Raw genomic sequence first — 20,037 nt, forward strand, 5'->3', positions numbered from 1 at the left:
CTCTCGAAATCATCAGCACCTGACTTCCCCCCCCCCCTGCATTCTCCATCGGCAATTATTTCAGGCGGGTGGTTTTTCCATCGACCTCGAGATGAGCCCGCCGTCCCGCCCATAGTTTGACCTCTTTCCATCATCGACAACAAAAGCCCCCCTTGAGTCTCTCGCATTTCTTCCATCGCCCGACACGAACATCTCTCGAAAAATCCCCAGGCCCAATCGATACGAGGCCGACCCCCCGATCCATCCATCCATCCACAACCATGTTTTCCCCGGCCGTTCATGAGGCCACTGGCCCAGCCGCCGGCACGAGAAGTCGTCGTCGACAGCGTCCGAAGAGTACCGATAGCCTCGTTCAGCCGCCCAAAGCGAAGCGACAACGAGTTCCCTTAACCGAGCAGACCTTTGTGAATCCCGACGTCCGCCCTGAGATGCTTGAGGTTAAGCCCGACAGGCTATCAGCGATAGATATCAAACCCGACGGCATCGAGAACATGCCCGTACCTAAGAGGGATCTAGGCATTCGCGCAAAAAAGCCCAAGGCGAGCGAGAGGGTCAGCAAAGGAGATGGTAGTGTTGTTTTGGTATGGCTTTCCCCCTTGCTCGCGATCCTGCCTGCTCTCGCATCGCAACTTTTTTTCCCCCTTCAGACAACAATGCGGTTTTCGCCGCAATAATTAACATTGTCCCCTTTTGTTTATTATTATTAGTATTTTAATCAAGGGCTGCTAACTGATCTCTTTTTCAGAGTACAAACAATGCTTATACCGTCAGCAAGTTGCCTGCGCTCCCCGATAGGTTACGCGCTGATGTTACTGGTATGTTTATCTTGCCCGCTCTCATCGTACTCGACGGCTCCCCCGGCCTGCGCAGTCGAGCATCGTGTAAAGTAGGCTAACGTTGGTTCTTTGTAGCTCCCCAACATGGAGATATCTTCTCGTCGAGCGGCTACGCTGTTACCCTTACTCATACTCATGCCATTGTATGGCCATACACATCGACCACCCCATCACCCGAGACGTTCACTTTTTCCCTCCCGTATCCCTCCCGGAGCCCTACCGATCCCCTGCCTCTAGCGTCGCTCGTTCCTCCATCGGCGTCATCGACCGAGCCTGGCTTGGTCGTCGTAATGCCTGCCAGTGGCCGGATAACTTTCTGGGAGACTATCTCGTGCGCCGCGACCATTGACCTTATGCGCCAACAGCGACACGGTGTCGAATACGCGATCCATGGCATGTCTTCCGGCGAGCGGGTAATACAGATTACCCCGGCCGAATCCGCTGGTTTCGTCCTTGCTATGAGCAGTGGCCGCCTCGCCCACATGATGGTCCGCGACAGCCACGGACGGCCATCCATCTCAGTTCGATTCCTCGACACCAGCCTCGGTGCTTCCCATGCCGGCATTTTCGGCAGCATCCGCCACGTCCTCAGTCACTCTACCGGCCGCGGAGAGATAGCCGCTGTTCGGGCGGAAAGGTCGAGTCGTGTTGGCGAGCGAAATGTCGTCGCTGCGACTGTTAAGGGAAAGTTGATTGCGTGGAAGTTCCACCGAGGTGGCCATTACGATTCACTTGGCGAAGCTGACGTCCGCGAATCCATCATCGATGCGTTTTACGATGCTGATCAATCAGTCTCCGACTTCCCAGCCGATTCCTTCGAGCTTCTTGACTTTACTTACGTACCAAAGGGCTTGGAATCCAAGTATCATGACATGAGCAGGCTTAGCGATGCCATCGAGTCTGACGACAGCAACATCCAACACCTCCTCCTGGTGGTGAGCCTCACTAAGCGCTTCAGCGCGCGGTATGCCCTCGTCGAGGTCATCTTGGCACCCCGATCCGCTCGGATCGGCATGGTTCGTCCCATTACCTGCTACACCACTCCCATTAACACCAAGCCGGCGGTTAACGCCCTCCGGCCGCGCATCCATCTCCCACGACCAGCCCTTGTCGCCTTCGTTGTATTCGACCGCGCAGCCGTCATTGCGTCGATAGCGATACCTCCGCTGTCACCCGATGCCCAGCTTCAGGAAGATACCCACATGGCTCCCGACCTGTATGAGGACGTCATTGACCTCCGCGATGATAACGTCCTTGAAATTATCGGCTCTGGATTCGAGGAACCTCCTGCTGTTACGGGCCACGAGGATTCCAGAACCCTTCGCCACAAGGCCAAGAACCCTACCGCCATCATCATGGTTAGAGGGGTTGGCACTCTTCGAATCGCCACGACAGAGGTGGAGAGATTTGCTAGTGATAGGGCGCCGCGCGTAACTGCGAAGAGCAAGCTTGAGCAAGCCGTCTTCTACGGCGTAAAGGCCGATAACCCCCTCCTTTTCGACGGACGACGGGATGTGCAGTTCACGCACGACGAGATGTCGGAGGCCGCGTTGGAGTTGAGTCATGAGATTGTGAGCTCGACAAACCCCCATATCGGAACCCTACCCGTCTCGCTCGAGGATAATCTCAGGAGCCGCAGCCTGGCACTCGAGCGACTCATTCACTACCTGGCCTCGACGAACGTCCAGATGTCTCGACGCACGCGGTGGATGCTTCTGTGGAATGCTGAGAAGATGGCCGTTTCGGTTGCGCTGTGGAAGAAGCAGGAGGTCTTTGTCGCGCAGCGACCTGTCGACAACAAGAAGACGCTCATCACCGAAATTGTCGAGTATATTCACGAGGACCAGAAGAGCAACCCGAACACGGTTGTCGGAGAGGTAGACCGTGTCAGGCACTGGTTCATCAATGATGTCTGGAGGCTTGAGATCTTCATCGCCTGGGCGTACGAAGTTATCAAGCACATGTACAAGGGCCAGACGCTGGATGACGTTAAGCTCTCTTACCTTATGGAGGAGGCTGTTAGCGTGAACGTGATTAGCCTTAAAGGTGGCATTGATTTCCGGTTAAAGAATCTCCAGCTCTATGGTCTCGATGGGGAAGAGATGGAACACGGGATCCTTGCGGACTACACCGGACTTCCCGAACCCTGGACCGGGTCCCACTTTGTCTGCAACAACGCCAAACGTCTGCTCGAGCTGTGCCATCAGTGGCTTCAGCAATTCTACCCCAGCATGGACGACCATCGCCAGTTTGCTCGCCGACCCACCGCCGGTATTCTTTCCGAAATTGTTGCCAACCTCCCAACCCTCACCGACCAATACCTACTGTCCGTGCTGGAGCAGTCGCGCTGGGCCACGACGACAAACGATGCGAAGAAGTTGCAGTGGGCCCACGTTTGTGCCGAAGCGTACATGACTTCCCGATACGACAAGGTCCTGGCCCTTGAATATCTGGAACTTTGGGACGACGCCATGGCGATTGCGGAGAAGCATCGGTGCTGGACCGCTCTCGCCGACGTGCTCATTGTCCAGATTCACGGTCTCATTGCAAAATCCCAGGATCCCAAGGTGCCGATTGACGCCTCGGACTTGATCTTGGCCAAAGTGGACTCGCTCAGGTCTCGACTAAAGGGATACTTTGACAGGTATGGCCAAGATTTCGCCTTCGCTGCCTACGACACTCTCCTCGCAAAGGACGGGGTGATGGGCGTTTTGGACTTTGATGGTGATGTTCACGGTTACAAGACGAAGTACCTTCGAAGCAAACCCGAGTTGGCTAAGATCTCCTGGATCAACGATGTCGAGGAAGAGAAGGATGTTTCTCACGCGGCTGATACGCTCCTTGATTTGGGCTTGTCGAAAGAGCAACTACTGTGGAACAAGAAGGTCGAGCTCAGTCTTGGAAAGCTGGCTCTGATGGCTAGCGACTCGAGCCTTGGTCGAGAGTTCGCGCTCGGTCCTGCGGATACTAAATCGGCACCCGAAACTGTACGAGAGGAACAGCTTTTCAAGGTCGACAATGAGCTGGAGATTATCAAGATCCAGGACGCCCTCTTCAGGGAAATCTACCGCACCGTCGAGACCGCAGTTGACGAGGCCGCAGAGATCGAGCTGGCCATGGAAGCGCATGCGCCTGAGGTACCTAAGAAGCACAAGATTTTCAGCCAGCTCCTCGAGACCGGTATCCGACGACTCCTTAGGCACGAGACTCTCGACCCGTTGACGCTTATCGACGTGTTGACGCTGGCAAAATTCAACGATCAGACGCCAGGGGTTGTCGATGAGCGGTTCTTCTTGGCTCTATCTGTTGCTCACCACGCTCTCGTGGGAGAGGAATACAAGCAGACCAGGAGGCTTATCTGGAGGCGGTGCTTCACCCGAGACGACTGGTCGAAGATCAACGATACTCAACGCAAGCCTGACATCGAGGTTGCGGACATTATCAGCAATACGACCTTGTTCCGCACCTACGCGGCTTGTTTTGGTAACTGTAAGTGACATTTTTAAAAAATGGCCTTCCTCTAATACCCTCTTGTTCAAGGTTGCCAATGCTAATCTCCTGCCTTTCTTCTAGACCAAGATCTTAACGAACACTTCAAGCCGCTTAGTCCCAAGGACAGCCTCCACGTGTACTTGGAAGAGCTTGACCGGCGATTCAAGGACGCAGACAAGAGCTTCCGGGATAAGCTCCTGGATGCCATGAAGTGGGAGGACACGCAGCTGCGCAAGTTCATCGACAAATGCCGCCTGGAAGAGTGGGCGCGCAGCACCGACCAGGAAGCGCGCAACGCGGTTAACAGCCTCGTTGACGACACACTGGCGAAGAAGCTGGAGGCGACCCGTGTGCATACGGATATGGACGAAGACGGATATCTGGCGGACGCAAACGGTTCTGCCATGATGATGTGAGGTCAAGTTTGGGATCCCAGGCCGGCTTGTCTCTCGCGAGTTACTGATTAGAATCATTCATGATGCTTTCTTGTTCTCTTTTGTACATTGTCAATAGGGCTGGTTTTCTTTTTCTTCTCTTTTTCTTCTTTTTCTATTTAGCATTTGGTATGGGGAAAAAGGCCCTAGCCGCTCACTTGTTCGATGTCGTGTATCTCTTTTGTCAGGGTTAATATTCTCTCTTGGGCTTTTCCTTCTTCTCTTCTTCATTTTTTTTTTCTAGACGAGAAGAGACTGGAAGGTATGCAAATATCGGGCGTGTCAAGCACGAAGAAACAGAAAAAAAAGTTTACAAATATCGACAACGAGTCGAAGCGCAAAAAAAAGGGGCTAGAACCATGTTTTCCTCTCTTCTTTTTTCCATATTTCCTTTCCTCATCGGTCTGTCATGTGTTTTGGCTCATTGCCATTGCTAGTGTGTTGTTTTTCTTCAACTGGCTCTTCTTGTCTTCTTTCCCTGGTCTTGGCCTTGGCGGTTTGGGGGGAACCGGTTGAGTGAGTTTTCTTTGCATACACGGATGTCGGTATGTAACTGTACTAGTATAAGGCTTTTCCTCTCTCGAGGTTGTAGAGTTTTGGTTACGTCGCATATTGAAAATGGTGGGCGGGCTGCTGTGTGCTGTTCCTGTCCTCGTCTTTGTTGGGCGGACCAGATTGACACCACCTTCATGTTGTTCGTCTACAAGTATTACACGTGACGCAGGAGTTTTGTAAACTACAAGATATTGGAGAGGAGGGACGAGAGGGCTTTTCGGAGATAGCAGGGATACGACTTTCGGCCTCACGAGATACTCATGTGCGAGACATTTGATATTTCAGTCGAGGAAAGATCGACGTCCGAGGATTTGTCGCGGGGCGCAGGAGCAATCAAAGGGCAGTCGTCAGGAAACCGCACGCGAGTTCAATGCTGTCTCGGAGTTTTTGTTTTCTTCTTCTTTTTTCCTCTTGAATTTTCTTTTTTTTTTTTATCCCTTTTCCGGATTTCGGAGAAAAGTGAAACATTTTCTTCTCCTTCGGCAGGTCTAGTGTACATCGGGAAACTAGTGCAGCTACCTAGCTACCTAGCGGTGAGCGGTAGATTGGGTAATAGTGCATGCGATGTGAACATCGAGGCGGTCTATCACTCGACTTTCTCGCGCCGGGGTGTTGCACCAACAGATCATTGATGGTTTTGGCCTGGCGTTGAGACTGCACTGGGTCGAGTTGGGGAGGAGGGATTTGCACTAGCGCATCGGTAAACAAATAGCATGATCAGCAGGGTCCTTTGGATTGTCTGCTCGTCGCTGACCCTCGAGTCTTGAGTCTGGAGATGGTAAAGCCTCAATCAATATACTTGTCAATAAGGGACAGCGAACTGTGTTGATAGCTACGAAGTAAGGGTCGTAAAGTCAATTTGACCGAGGGGGAGGCGGCTGTGTTGGAGTTTAAACTTTAACTAAAAATTGATACAGAGTATTGATATCCGTCAATGGACGATGGACTCTTCATTGATGTATGCATACTGCGAGGGGGGTGTCTCGTACAAACATAAGAGGAGCACTAATTCGAATTGATTTGTTGTCTACGATGCAGGATGTGGGAAAGGACAGAAGGACAGCCAACGGCCAAGCTGATGTTCTTCGTACCTCGGTATCGTCTGAACCGTTGAACTGGCTGAAATTGGTCAATATAATATTCAATCGAATCCACCAAAGTTGCAATGTAGGAGCACAAAGTATCAATTCCTTCGTACTTTGGACCTGTTCTTCGGAGTGTAGAGCAATATCTGCTTCGCATGTGATATGTGATGAGAATTTTGGTCTGTTCTTGATGAGAAAAACACAGAAAAATACGGCTGGGGGCATCAACCGATAGCAGACACTGCAGACACCAATACCCTGGTCCCCTGAAATGTGACCCCGGCCGAAGTTACTGCCAGGCAATGTTGCACAAAAGGTGCCGATCAAGCGTTGGCTAGCCCCGCCTGCAGCGGTGGGATGGGGCAAGCAATAATAAGCATTGGGGTCTTGGGCCTGGCTCGGTGCAAACAGTGGAACCCGGACGCGTGATTGAGAATGGGTTATTCGAGTTTTCTTTCTATCAAGACGTCTTCTTCGTGACGGGATTTTGTTTGGTCCTTCGTAGGTCGGCGTTGAGACCCATTGTGGTGCTCGTTGATCTTTCGATGTCAGTAAATTGGCTTATACCAAGTGAGTAGTTTCCTCTGTGACCCCATTAGACTCGAGACCGCCAGAGTCGTGGCTTTCCGGTCGCGTGTGAGGGCTCAGCTTGGCGTCGTGTAGTGCAGGAGAGGAGGGTCTCTGAAGGGAGAAGTCGCATCAATAAAATGGGACCTCGTCGTCGAAAGGATCACGGGAAAAGAAGAAAAGGTAAAAAGAGGAGGCACCTGAGAGCAAGGCGAGAGAAACTAGCACTTCGTAGCATTATATGATTATATGTTCCCCTCCTGACCGATTGATTTAATCGTTTGATTCAATCCCCCATTTCTCCACACTCTGGAATTGATCAATGCCTCTGCAGCCTCTGCTGTTCACGTCCACACCAGCCTCACCCGCCATCCCGCGCTTGTGAACAGGGAGGTCCCCGGATTCAGGCCCCCCTTCGGGAATGACCGCCGTCAGCGGTCACTGGTCAGTGGTCACCATCCTCTTCGAGACTTTGAGAAAGGAGAGCCACTTGTGGGGCCATGGGCGGTTGGGTCTGAAATTGCCAGATCACACTGCGAGATTCAACCTTTTCCAATATGGAAGGTGAGCGAGGCATTTTCGCTGGCGATTTGAGACTCAATTCGCCAACGGGCGACCATTACTCTGTGCTTGACGAGAAATTTTGTTAAAAAAAAAAAAAATCCCATTTGTTTATTTTTTAAGGATGAGCCTGAATGCTGCGCCAAGTCAGTACAATGCACCCGAAAAGAGAAAGATTGATCCAAAAGCAAATATCCGACTCCCCTATACGGAGCCGGCGTTAAGCCTCTTCCGCCTATATTTAGGGTCTGGCGGTCTCCAGAGTGTTCATCAATGGGTTAAGATCACCCCCCAGACCCGACCTCCAAAGGAATTTGACTTCGTATTGACATTAATCCTCGGGCTGGGGTGTTCACTAAACTTGTCCGCGTTTGGCAACGAAAGATCAACTCCGTCGTCATTGTTGATTGACGAAGCAAGAAATTGTATGAAGGAGGGTATTGCTCGCAACCTCAAATCTAAGAAGTGTGAGCAATTTGAATGGATCGGGTTATTGATCTCGCATCCCCCACGCCAAAGCCTGCATGTCCGCAGGGATCAATGAGGTCAAATCAATCGGCAGAGTATCAGTCCTGGTCCCTGACCCCTACGAAGTATGAAGTCAGAAAAAAAAAATCTTAATTGACCAAGAGCTAGTATAACCACTGGAGTCAAGGAAAGTGCAGCCGTGAGAGGATATCAATTGATGGATGGATGGACAATATGATACTACAGACCCCTCTCAAGGGACCTGGGAGCCAAACGCCAGGATCGACAGGCGGCTTGATTCTTGTTGGTCAAAGCCACCAAGAAGGGGGTCAGAGAGACAGTGAAGTATCAATGCCCGTTCTCAGTTCTCAGCACTTCGTACTTTAGGACCATCGGCAGCATCTGACGGGCACACCCTCGGGCTTTCCCTGTATCTTACTTTTTTTCTTCTTTGCTGGAGGCATTTGTCTCTCCCGAAGTCGTCTTCCTCGGGATAGCTCTATCACGAGATTGCGGCTGTCAAACTCCCAAGCTAGTTTCTATCGATCGCTCATAGCCAGGCACTCTGGCTTGTGTAGTGCCTCTTGTCAACCATGATTGAAGACTGTTCATTGAGGAGACCGAGATGACTTAATTTTGGGGCCGAGCAAGGTACGAAGTACTCCTCCTGTACATGTCTGGTGAATGGGGGCTTGCGAGGCGAGGCGTACACGACAGACCAGTGTACCACCCACTATTAATGTCAACAACTTGCTTGCCCCTGTGTCCTGATCAAATTGACCTCTTCCGATATCCCGGATGAAGCCTTATCCCCATTGAGAGCAGCAAAGCCTCATTTCTACCCCCCCAACTCTGGCATAACCTAGTTTAATAGTGAACTGTGAAGGAAGGTGGCAAGAAAGACACTTGCCCCAACCAAGCCCTCTCCATCCAGCCTCCCTTGTCGCCTGTTTTGTCAAGTTGGCTGAATAGTAGTGTACCCACGACGCTGACCGACGGCCCACGAACCACGGCCCATGACCCACGCGACTCGCCGAGCTGTTATTACTACGAAGTAAGTTCAAATTCGTCTAGTGGTCCCCGTCGAAGCATCAATCCTATGTAGCCGTTTATGTACATACGCTGCAGTGCCTGGAAGTGTGACCCAAGCACAGAACACTAAACGCAGACCAGCCAAGCACCAGAGCATAATTCGTCCTTGTACCTCAGCACACAGGTACACGGGCAGTCCATGTTGTACTTCGTAGTGTATTCAAATTATGTTGAAATTCTCCACCCCCGCGGCACCTGGCTGTACCTCAGTACCTTGCTATACCTTTAACCGCCTTTCCAGCCACGCGAATTTTGCACTAGACTGTTGTATACCAATGTACTGATCTTAGGCCCACTAGCGGTCAGGTACCATTGCCGTACTTCGTACTCCGAGCTTGATGCCATTTCCCCCTTCAATGTTCCTAACCCGTTCCTTTCCCTTTCTTTTCTTGCCTTTTCTCTCCCCATCAATATTTCTCTCTTCTTCATGTTCCCTCGCTCTTCTCCTCCCTCCCTTTCCAACCCGTGACTCCAACCGTCCAACACGAGAATCCCCTTCTCTCTCGTGCTGTGTCCTGTCGACCTGCTTTTCACCCCAGGTCCAGCTCAGTAAACATTCGAAATATTCCACTTGATCTTCCTCCCCCGAGCAGCGATAACCGACAAGCGCGAAGTCGATTTAATTTTTCCCCTAAGCAGTCTTCACCTACAATTGTAGTGTCTCGTCCCTGCTGCCACCGCCGATTGTGTTGACCGATCAACCTCCGCCCTCCACCCAGCACCGTCTCTGGCTCTCGCCACCCGTTCTAGCGCGCCCACTCCTCGACCTGCCTCTGGCCATCGAAGTGCCCTCCTCCCTTTCGAACCACACGACACGACGACGTCGACACCCTCTCTCTTCATTCGAATCACCCTCATCGAATTTCTCCCCGTCTTCGGGCTACATGCAACACAGTGTAAGTCCTCTCACAGTGCTTCTACTTCAATGTTGTTGCCTCCAAAGCTATTTTGGGAGGTCACTGCTTGCTCCGGAAGGAGAAAAAAAAATTGCACCCACTACAACCACCCCCAGGAAACCCTCCTCAGCGCCCCAAGCCTAAGCATCGTTGATTGCTGTGTACCCACTCTACCAACTCTCGACTTCAACTTGTTTTCTCCTCCCACTGTGGTTCCATTCAATTTCCTTTAATCCCCAGCGCTGTCCATCTCTCTCCTGCGAAGACAGACAGTATCGAAAATATTCCTGTTCATATTTTCTCGAAATGGTGTTTTGACCATCAACAATGCAACTAACTTGTCATCTTGATTGTTAGACACGAGAGCATTTCCCCAGTCTGTTCATGTGCTGAACCAGCCAGCCAGCGAGCCTTGACATTTCAAGCACGCGTCGGTCTTTCTTCTCTCTCCCTTCGCTTGTTCCTGAACATTATCTGCTCCAGCCAAAGCCTCCCGCGCCTCTAAGATCCCCTTCTTTCATCCTTCTTTTTTCATATCCATCAACATGGCATCCTCATCCTCAAATGTCGTTGGTGTGCACTACCGAGTAGGCAAGAAGATTGGAGAGGGATCATTTGGTGTTATTTTCGAGGGTACAAATCTGCTCAACAATCAGCAAGTGGCGATCAAATTTGTGAGTACCAGGTTTTTTTGGGGTTTGATTTTGGCGTCTTCGAACCACCAATATTGTTAGACTCATGCTAATTACTCGTCCCCAGGAACCCCGGAAGAGCGATGCCCCCCAGCTTCGAGATGAATATCGAACCTACAAGATCCTCGTCGGATGCCGTAAGTGGAGCCTTTCTCTTGCCCCCAAGTTCCCGGTCGATAGAATAGCTACGCCCTAGCGTCTTCTCGACTAACAACCTCTCAGCCGGTATCCCGAACGTTTACTACTTCGGCCAGGAAGGCCTCCACAATATTCTCGTCATCGATCTTCTCGGTCCCTCTCTCGAGGATCTTTTCGACCGATGCGGAAGGCGATTCTCGATCAAGACCGTCGTCATGGTCGCCAAACAAATGGTAAGGCGCTCCATTCCGAACACAGCCCCAATTTAAGACGTATGGTTGCTGAGTCTCATCCTCTTAGTTGTCGAGAGTGCAAACCATCCACGAGAAGAACCTCATCTACCGTGATATCAAGCCCGACAACTTCCTCGTTGGCCGCCCCAAGACCAAGGCAGCTAATGTCATCCACGTTGTCGATTTCGGTATGGCCAAGCAGTACCGCGACCCCAAGACGAAGCAGCACATTCCCTATCGCGAGCGAAAGTCCCTTTCGGGAACCGCTAGGTATATGAGTATCAACACCCATCTTGGACGAGAACAATCGCGACGTGATGATCTTGAGGCCCTCGGCCACGTCTTCATGTACTTCCTACGCGGAGGCCTGCCCTGGCAGGGCCTTAAAGCTGCTACGAACAAGCAGAAGTACGAGAAGATCGGCGAGAAGAAGCAGACGACCGTGATCAAGGATCTCTGCGAGGGCTTCCCCGAGGAGTTCTCCAAATACCTAACCTACGTGCGCAACCTCGGTTTCGAGGATACCCCCGACTACGACTATCTCCGTGACTTGTTCACTCAGGCCCTCCACAGCGTCGGCGAAGTCGAGGATGGCGAATACGACTGGGACAAGATCCCTACCGAGTCGGGAAAGGGGTGGGACTCGGGGAAGCATGGCCCCGGATACCTGCACAACCCCAACGCCCGTCCCGGCCCTTCCCAGATGGACCTTCACGGCAGCCGCCACGTAACAAACTCTACTCCCCACCAGCAAACCCAGAACCTCACTGTCGGCCGTTTAAACGCCGCGCAACCCCCCCCTCCTTCACCGATCAAGCAGCTGAACAAGCCGAGAGATCGGTCAAACGTCCCCGGCGGTCTAGCCGCGCCGATGGGCAACGGGGTGGGGGGTCATCACGGAATGCCCACACCCAACGGCTCAACCCAGGCTCAGTTCCAGAACAGCACCCAGAACCTTCCACAGAGGCCAGCTCAAGCACCCCACATGACGGCTCAGCCGCAAACCAGTAACGCACAACTCCCCAACGGTGCTGCCGCTACCCCGGAGCCTACCGGCTTCCAAAAATTCATCAAGGTCATCTGCTGCGGCTAAGTCTCGTCCCGCTTCATGTTGGGCTCAGTACACCTTCTTTTAACTCCCCTCTCGTGTGTACCCGGTTGCTTTTGCTCTTATTGTTGAACAAGGAGCGGAAAACCTTCCGATTTCGACCCTACACAGACCTGCCGCAATGGAGATATACTGGGGCATTGGAATTCTCCGGACAATCAACCCGGCTCGGCACACGAAATGTTGTTTTTTTGTTATTTCCTCCTCAAATCGTGACACGGCAAGCCTCTAGGAGTCCTCTGACGGCACTTTCTACGCACAGACTAGACCGCGTGTTTCCGCCTCTTGCATTTTGTACCCAATCACGATCATGATCCTTGTTCTGGCGTCGGACGGCCTTCTCTTGTGACGAGTCAACTGTTTGCAATATTGCGGTTCTTTCCCCGCCTATTTCTCATTCTGCATCTCTTTTCCTTCCCTGTCTTGTGTTTTCTTGGCGTTGTTCTGTTTGTTTCTGGCATAGTGGCGACATACGGAACTTGCATCGGCCCTCACCGCGCAACCCGCCGAGTTTCCTTCTCCCTCTCTTCCACGGACTTGGAGATCCCTGAACGACAGGGAGGGAATAAACTCTCGCCATCAGTGTTCGCATTGAAGCTAGATGCCCCTTTGGAGTACCCAGCCCCATTGAAGACTAATATGACCTACGCCGCTTCGACTTCTACCGATGTTACCGAACGCCTCCCGACTACATGACAAGGACAGGAGGCAACATGGGACGACTGGGGACGGGCGTCATCTGTGTTTTATTTTCTTGGGAGCATCCTTGGAGGTTAAATACCGGCTTCGGCAATGGCACTGATTTCGCCATTTGACGATGTTTGGCATTGGTACTCTGTAGGACCATTGTATTTCCTTTTTTTCGGTGTCTATTCTTCCCTTAATACCCCTCTCACGGGGGCGCCTCTCACAATACTGCCGTCTCTCGTTCCTGGGAAGTGGAAACCGAGCCCTACCACACCGGAGACAGCATTGCATTTATGGTTGGGAAGTGGCATCTAGGAACTCGACCTTTCACCCGGATCGGGCTGCTGTCGGAGCGTTTGGGGGGGATGGGTTCCTTGTCATAGTAGTAGTATAAGCTGTTGATAGACCAAGAAGAGTATACGGAAACTCGAGCATAATCTGATAACTTAAACTCAACAACCTGCTGTGCATTTTTCATGGTGACTTTCAAATTGTAACATCTTATCCCTATCGTCCAGCCATGTTCATCGTTTGCCCATCTCAGGTGCTTCTCCCGCAGTCAGTTACTACTTGCGGCGAGAGAAAGCTATCACGATGTACACTATGAAGAAAGAAGATTGGAGAAGTACTTGAAGAGAGAACGGACGTTATATTTGGAGAGAGTAATAGCACCCTCACACAAACCCCAGGCGCAAAAAAAAAAAAAAAAAAACACGCCGGTAAACAAGACAGACTACCTCGTCATACCAAGCTAGGTCCCAGAGTTCCCGGAGAGACCACTCCATGCCTTTCCTAAGCCCTTCCCTTTCCATAGACCTTTCCCATCCCGCTCCGAATACCGCGCACACAACAGCTTACATCGATACATCTATTTTGCCATCATGTATATTAAGAGATAAAAAAAGAGAATAACGCGCGTAAAGAAAAACCATGGTTCCCCCGAGTCGCCAAAAACGAATCCCTAAATGGACAGTTCTTTTTTTCCCATCCTGGAAAAGACGGAAGAATGTCATGTATTTGAACAGTTTCACGAGAGAGAGAGAGAGAGAGAGAGCATGGCGGGTTAAAAACAGAAGTAGTGGTGGTATTCAGGTTTAGGTGAGCTTTTGCTTGATGAAGAAAGAGCGGAGGTGGGAGAGTTGCCAAGCGCAGGTTGCCGAGAGGATGACGAGTTGGATGACGATCCAACGAATGACACGGGCGTTGGTGGCTTCGGATTGATCGCGGAACTCGGCCTCACGTTCCTGAGTAAAAGGGGGCAGAAGGTTAGCATAAGGAGTCTCCGTCGTTGCTTCCAAGGCTGCCTGCCTGTGTGTGTGTGTGTGTGTCCACGAATACTTACACGCTGGAACACCTGCTCTCTCCTAACATCATTAAGGCGCGCGTTGAGATCCTTGATACGGCTAGCAATGTCCTCGAGCTTGTTCTTGTCGGAGCTCTCAAGCTGGCTGGTCTCGCCGATGGCGAGGTCGAGGTTCAGGCGGACGCCACCGTTGGGGTTGTTGACGCTGAGCCATCCGTTGCGGCCGGACGAGGAGCTGGGGGTGAAGCAGAGCTTGTGTTCGCCCGCGTCGGCGGCGGTGAAGGTGAAGCGGCCGGATTTGGAGCCGCGCTGGGAGACGACGCGGTGGTCATTGTCGAAGATTTCCTGGTCTTGTGTAAGTCACTCAAAGCATAAATCACCAAGACAGGGACCAATGTAGTTTTGCAAGGCGCAATAGAGAATGGGAAGAGGGAAAAAAAAGAAGAAAACTTACATCGACAGAGATGTAGATGTTAATGCCATCATGAGAAACCCACGCCCTCCTCTGCTCGTCGTACTCCTCGGCTGTGTAGTCGCCTACCACGAGGGTATCCTTGGGGAGCTCCTCGATAAAGCATTTGGGGGTTACGCCATCGATATAGAAGTAGAGGGCCTGGGCTAGGCCGCTGAGCGCTAGGAGAGGGAAGAGGGCTCGCATTTTGCTTCGGGGTGGATGGGGAAGATTGCTGTTGGGAGCTCGTGACCAGCTGTTAAAAGGGGGACCGAGGAACCAATTTGGTGATATAATCCGTTGATTATTCGGAAAGGTATCACTGTGGTTCCGGGGCGTGAGGGGAGGATACCGCTCGGAAGGTCCTGGTTGTGCTTTGCTGAATTGAGGACGATGGATCGAAAAGGGGAGGGTGGGAGGTTCGTCAACTTGGGCTCTCTCGTCAATCTCGTTCGCTGCGCGGTCTCGATGCGAAGCTGCCACGTTCGAAAATTCGGGCTGAGAGAAGGAAAGGGGACGTCACGTGGAGATACGACTTATCAACCCAGTCCTGGTAGACGTCTGGTTCCTTGAGCCAGATCACGGCAAAACCTCGGGAGATTAAGCACGGTCGCGTCTTGGGAGGCTCGATTTTATCGTCATGGAAGTTCCTCCACCCGAAAACTTTCAATTAAAGTTACGATCCAAGAAACAGTCCCACCCCCGAATCTCGAGTCATAGCCACCGCACCTCATCACGACCCCGACTGCATATTTTCTTTTGCGAGCTAGGATCTATCGGTTAGGATGAGCTCGGACTAGACATCCACACGATCATCAGTACCCCAACCCCATCACGAATTCCATCCTCATCTGCGCCTCAGAAACATATATCGAATCCCTGACCAACGAAGGGACGACGCAAGGATGTCGTCTTCCGACGTTCGCGATGTCCTAAACCTACCGTCCGATGGCGCCCCCCGGCCATTTAAAAAAGCGAAGTCCTCGGCGCCCCGAGCGAATCTCAAGGGTCTCGCGCGAGAAGTGCAGAGTCTCGGAGGCGACAACCCCATCGTCATCGCGCCGGAAGTCACTTTCAAGAAGAGACGGTTCATAAACAAGAAGCCCGCGGCATCGTGGGAGCTCAGGCCTTTCCGAAATTCGGCGCGCGATGACTCGAGTCTAGTACTAAAGCACTGGAGGAGGAAACCCGAGCTGGCGCCCGGTGCTGAGCCTACGGCGACTGGAGAAAGTGGCGCAGCGAACGGAGATGAGAAGAAGATGGAGGATTCGGCCTTTGCGAAGTACAGCGTCAAGGTCACCGTTCCACAATACAGCGACGACCAATATCGACTCAACCTGCAAAACTTGGACTGGACTAAGGACGAGACGGACTACCTATTGTCGTTGGCGAAAGAGTACGACCTACGGTGGCCGGTAATTTGGGATCGGTACGAGTTTGTTCCTTCGGCTTTGAACGGCGAGACGGGGGCGGACGGAGATGAGAGTAAGGCCATCATCCCGGCGCCCAAGGATCGAACGTTGGAGGACCTGAAGGCGCGATATTACGAAGTGGCATCCAAGATGATGGTCGTGCAAAAACCGGAGCAGTACATGACGGATGCCGAGAAGAACCTCTACGTGGTGATGTCCAAATTCGACCCCGTTTCCGAGGCGGCACGGAAGCAGTACGCCGCTGCGTTCCTAGAGAGGTCGAGGGACGAGGCCAAGGAGGAGGAGTCGCTCCTTGTCGAGGTGCGGCGCATCATGGCGCGTAACGAGCGGTTCAACGAGGAACGCCGCGAATTATACCGGCGCCTCGACTATCCGCACACGGACCAGGACATCAGCAGCTTCAAATCCAGCGCCGGCCTACAATCCCTACTACAGAATCTCCTGGCCGTCGACAAGTCGAAGAAGAGGAAGTCAATCGCCCCTGCCGCCGCCGAAGGAACGAGTCCTTCGACCGCCGCCCAGGCGACGCCGACGGAACCCAGCACGACACAAAACCGGCGCGATAGCATCGCCGCTTCGTCTGCGGCGGCTCAGGCCCGCAGAGAGTCAAGCAGCGCAGGACCCACGCAGACGCCGACGGCGCCGGCGGCGAAGAAGGGCGCGGCGGCAGCAGCAGAGAAGAAGAAGCTGTCGCAGCAAGACCAGATCCTCTACGGCGTGTCGCACCACGACAGGCTCTCGTCCGGACCGACTTTCAGGACGGAGAGGATTAATAGGCTCTTCAGCCAGAGGTCGGGCCAGATGCAGCTGCGCATTACAAATGTTCTCACGGAGCTTGACTTCCCCACGAGGCTTACGATGCCTACGTACAATGTCACGACTCAGTACGAACGGTTGCTATCGTCCATCATCAGCCTGCTTGATGTCAGGAAGCAGGGAGACAAGCTCGACTCGGAGCTCAAGATCGAGACGCAGAAGAAGGCGCTTCGCGAGGCTGAGGCCAAGGCGGCGGAGGATGAGGCTGGCGACAAGGATAAGGCGAGTGGTGAGGCTGTGGAAGAGAAAGCATCCAGCGCCGCTGCAGGCGAAACCGCCAAGAAGTCCGACGCAAATGCACAAGCAGAGAAGGACTCTGAGAAAGCTACTACCACTCCCGCTGCTGAGGCGGCGGCCGGCTCCTCGGGGGACAAACCAGATGCCACAGCGCCCGACGGCCCCAAGGAAGGGGCTGAAGCCGCAGGTGGTGAGAAGGATAAAGATAAGTTGGCACGGCCGGGCAGTAGTGGGCACAAGCGTAGCGCGAGTGTGCTTAGCACCACGAGCGACAAGAGCTCCAAGAGGCAGAAGAAATAGCTTTGGGAGACCTCGAGAGGCGAGGGCCGTGGCTTCCTTTCTGGCTTATGGGAGGCTTGGAGGAGAGAGTATCATTGATGTTTTCAAAACTATGGCGTTACAGGAACTGGCTAGGGTTATGTTGGGGCTTATGGGATTGTCTTCTGCGGGTTAGGGAGCATATAGCTCGAGGGATTGATTGCTTGAGCTATTTGATATGTTGGAGAGCAGAGCAGAACATGTTGTCAAGGTGCCATGAGCATCTCTTAATACCAGAGGACCACCATTGACCTCTTATCGTTCAGTCTCAATGTGATATCGTGGCTACCGTTGCTCGTAGAGCCCGAGTGCGGATTGCCACATCTCAACGACCGAATCTCCTCCCAGCACCATGAAAGGTGCACTCGCTCACTTGCTAAGATTTATCTATCTGTCACCACGCCAATGGCTCACAACACACCTTCAGCTCTCCAGCCATAATGCCTACAACATTCGGGCGCCGAGACGGTTTTCCATAGTTAGAACACCTCACGATCCCAACAGGTCTTCCCGGCATTTCTAGCGGTAACACTTATCCTTCCGCAAAGCCCCAAAGAGCACCTGCTCCATCACCGGATTCCGAGACGGGCTCGGACCAAACTATGCCGATCCCGAGAACAGACCAAAATCAAAATCAAGCAGTACGGCTTTCATTCCTTCGAAGCGCTCGGTTTCACCCCCATCGCGACCTGATAGCCAACGAGAATAACAAAACCGTTACCCTCATCACATGCTCCTACATCCTACGTGATATTTACTCGGCTTCCTCGTCGAATTACAAGTGCTCAAGAAAATGTACATCGAGACTACTTCCTTGACAATGCCATCGCGAAAGGGAGGTAGGGTGAAGGGGGTGTGTCAATAGCCGCTCGGAGGCTCGAACAAAATTTGCTTTGTGTACCCAACAGCAGCAGGAATGCCCTTTCCGCATAATCCCACCCCATTCTGGTATTTTATTTTGTTTCTTTTTCCTTTCCCCCTTTCCTCTCCGTTTCCGCTTCCCGGTAGCAAGCCGAGGGTTTTTTTTTTTTTTTTTTTTTTTTTTTTTTCTTCCACTCTTATTGTAGAAGGGGCTCAGGTAAGTGAGAAAGTCTCGTTTGGGTATGGCAAGCGAGGAAGGTGGGAAGCACAGAGGGAAGAAACAAACAAACGGTGAGAGATCAATTTAGGAGGATAATGTAATAATCACTAAGCAGGCCGATGAGAAAAGAACAGAAAAGAAAATAGAATCTTCCTGCAGGAATAAACTGCGAACGTTTGGGGGTTGTGTGTTGGACAAGGGTCTTGGATACTGTCAACATTCGAGTGATGAAAGGGTTCGCCCATTTCTCGTATGTAAAATTAGGCCGAGGCAGAGGAAGACGAGAGGCAAAAACAAGAAGAAGAAAAATGAATATAATCAGCTCAAAGGAGTATCGTAGTATTTCCCAAGAAGAGCAGAAAAGAAATCGGAGGTCTTGCGAGAGAATAATGTACGAGTAAGCGACGAGGGGGGAAGCGAGGGCAGAGTGGTAATTTGACCCTGCGGTTATTTTGTTTCTTATTTTAGAAACGAGCAGATCGTCCTGCGAGATCTCGGTCGCAGTCCCCAGCTCCCACCTGCTTTCTCTCGCTTGTTAGTGGATGGTGTGTGTCTGTGGGAGGTTGGAGCACAGGGTGTGAGTGTCTGGGAGGCAGCGTGTGTTGTGCGTCAGGGCGGGTTGGGAAATAAGAAAAGGCGGCAGGTCGGATCCCAGAACAGAACAGGACAGGGGGGAGAATGTCTAAAAATATCTTTTTTTTTTTTTTTTCGCCTCCCGCTAATTCCTACCTGCATTTACATCGTGCTTCGTGCGTCCTGCTGTCCCACTTCCACGAGGAACGACCTCCCGCGACATATTACTTTGGACTGCGCATTTTCCGGGGTCGATGTTCCCGAAGCTCCCCGCCCCCTTCTGGCGAGGGAAACGATGAATACAGCCTGCAGGAAGCGAAGCGTAGTAATGAGCGTTGGCCCTTGAGTGAGAGAGAGGGAGACAACTTGGAGATCCACTAGGCGGGACCAGGCGGGACCACGGCCATCTTCCGCGATGAAGAACGCGAAGCGACACGACGTTGCATGTTCCTATGCGTGCGTGTGTGCTTTTCTTAGATCCCATGCTGGCTTAGGTCGCATTTCAATCTCAACTATAGTATGCCACTTGTGGAGCGGACATTTTAGATTTGCTTCTATTCTGGGAATCGGCCAGATTGTGATCATCTGTCTCGAAACATGCAAACGAAGGACCGAATCTCTCCGTTTCACCGGGGATGGCGGCGGGCACAGCAGTGGCTAGGGCTAGACTCACTTAAGCGCTTACTATCTGTCCTGTCATCTCTGGCATTCGAGCTTATTCGTCGCCCCCAGTGATTTTCCTTGCCGTAGGGCTCGCGATGTAGGGGCGGTTGAAAATAAACCCATGGAATGCACCCTCTAAAATGCCCCACATACATGATCACCAGCATCTAGCCACGAGGGGTCAGACGGAAGTCAAGTTGCAACACTCCCTGGTGCCTTTTTTTTTTTTGGCTCCTTATCGTGGGGCGGTTACGCCCTAAGGTCGCATAAGGGGGTCGTGATATGGTATATTTTTAGATGCCGAGGAACTCGCTTCAC

General features: G+C 52.2%; 3 protein-coding genes and 1 pseudogene across 3 annotated transcripts; 3 read left to right on the plus strand and 1 right to left on the minus strand.

The window, feature by feature from the left end:
* Positions 1-260: 260 nt before the first annotated feature.
* SAPIO_CDS10699 (Nuclear pore complex subunit) lies at positions 261-4,744 on the plus strand (the record flags this gene model as incomplete). The annotated part of the gene is made up of 4 exons (XM_016784246.1): positions 261-581; positions 746-815; positions 912-4,325; positions 4,410-4,744. 4 exons carry the CDS (start codon positions 261-263, stop codon positions 4,742-4,744), a joined length of 4,140 nt encoding a protein of 1,379 aa, XP_016638479.1.
* Positions 4,745-10,531: 5,787 nt separating this feature from the next.
* Positions 10,532-12,142, plus strand: SAPIO_CDS10700 (Casein kinase I-like protein 1; the record flags this gene model as incomplete). The annotated part of the gene is made up of 4 exons (XM_016784248.1): positions 10,532-10,660; positions 10,746-10,815; positions 10,901-11,049; positions 11,117-12,142. 4 exons carry the CDS (start codon positions 10,532-10,534, stop codon positions 12,140-12,142), a joined length of 1,374 nt encoding a protein of 457 aa, XP_016638480.1.
* A 1,796-nt stretch (positions 12,143-13,938) lies between these two features.
* SAPIO_CDS10701 (uncharacterized protein) lies at positions 13,939-14,805 on the minus strand (the record flags this gene model as incomplete). The annotated part of the gene is made up of 3 exons (XM_016784249.1): positions 13,939-14,088; positions 14,187-14,492; positions 14,602-14,805. The coding sequence occupies 3 exons, from the start codon at positions 14,803-14,805 to the stop codon at positions 13,939-13,941; spliced, it is 660 nt and encodes a 219-aa protein (XP_016638481.1).
* Positions 14,806-15,503: 698 nt separating this feature from the next.
* SAPIO_CDS10702 lies at positions 15,504-17,384 on the plus strand (annotated as a pseudogene; the record flags this gene model as incomplete).
* Positions 17,385-20,037: the final 2,653 nt, after the last annotated feature.

This window comes from Scedosporium apiospermum (genome assembly GCF_000732125.1).
Source record: "Scedosporium apiospermum strain IHEM 14462 chromosome Unknown SEQ_SAPIO_0176, whole genome shotgun sequence".
Classification (NCBI taxonomy): domain Eukaryota; kingdom Fungi; phylum Ascomycota; class Sordariomycetes; order Microascales; family Microascaceae; genus Scedosporium; species Scedosporium apiospermum.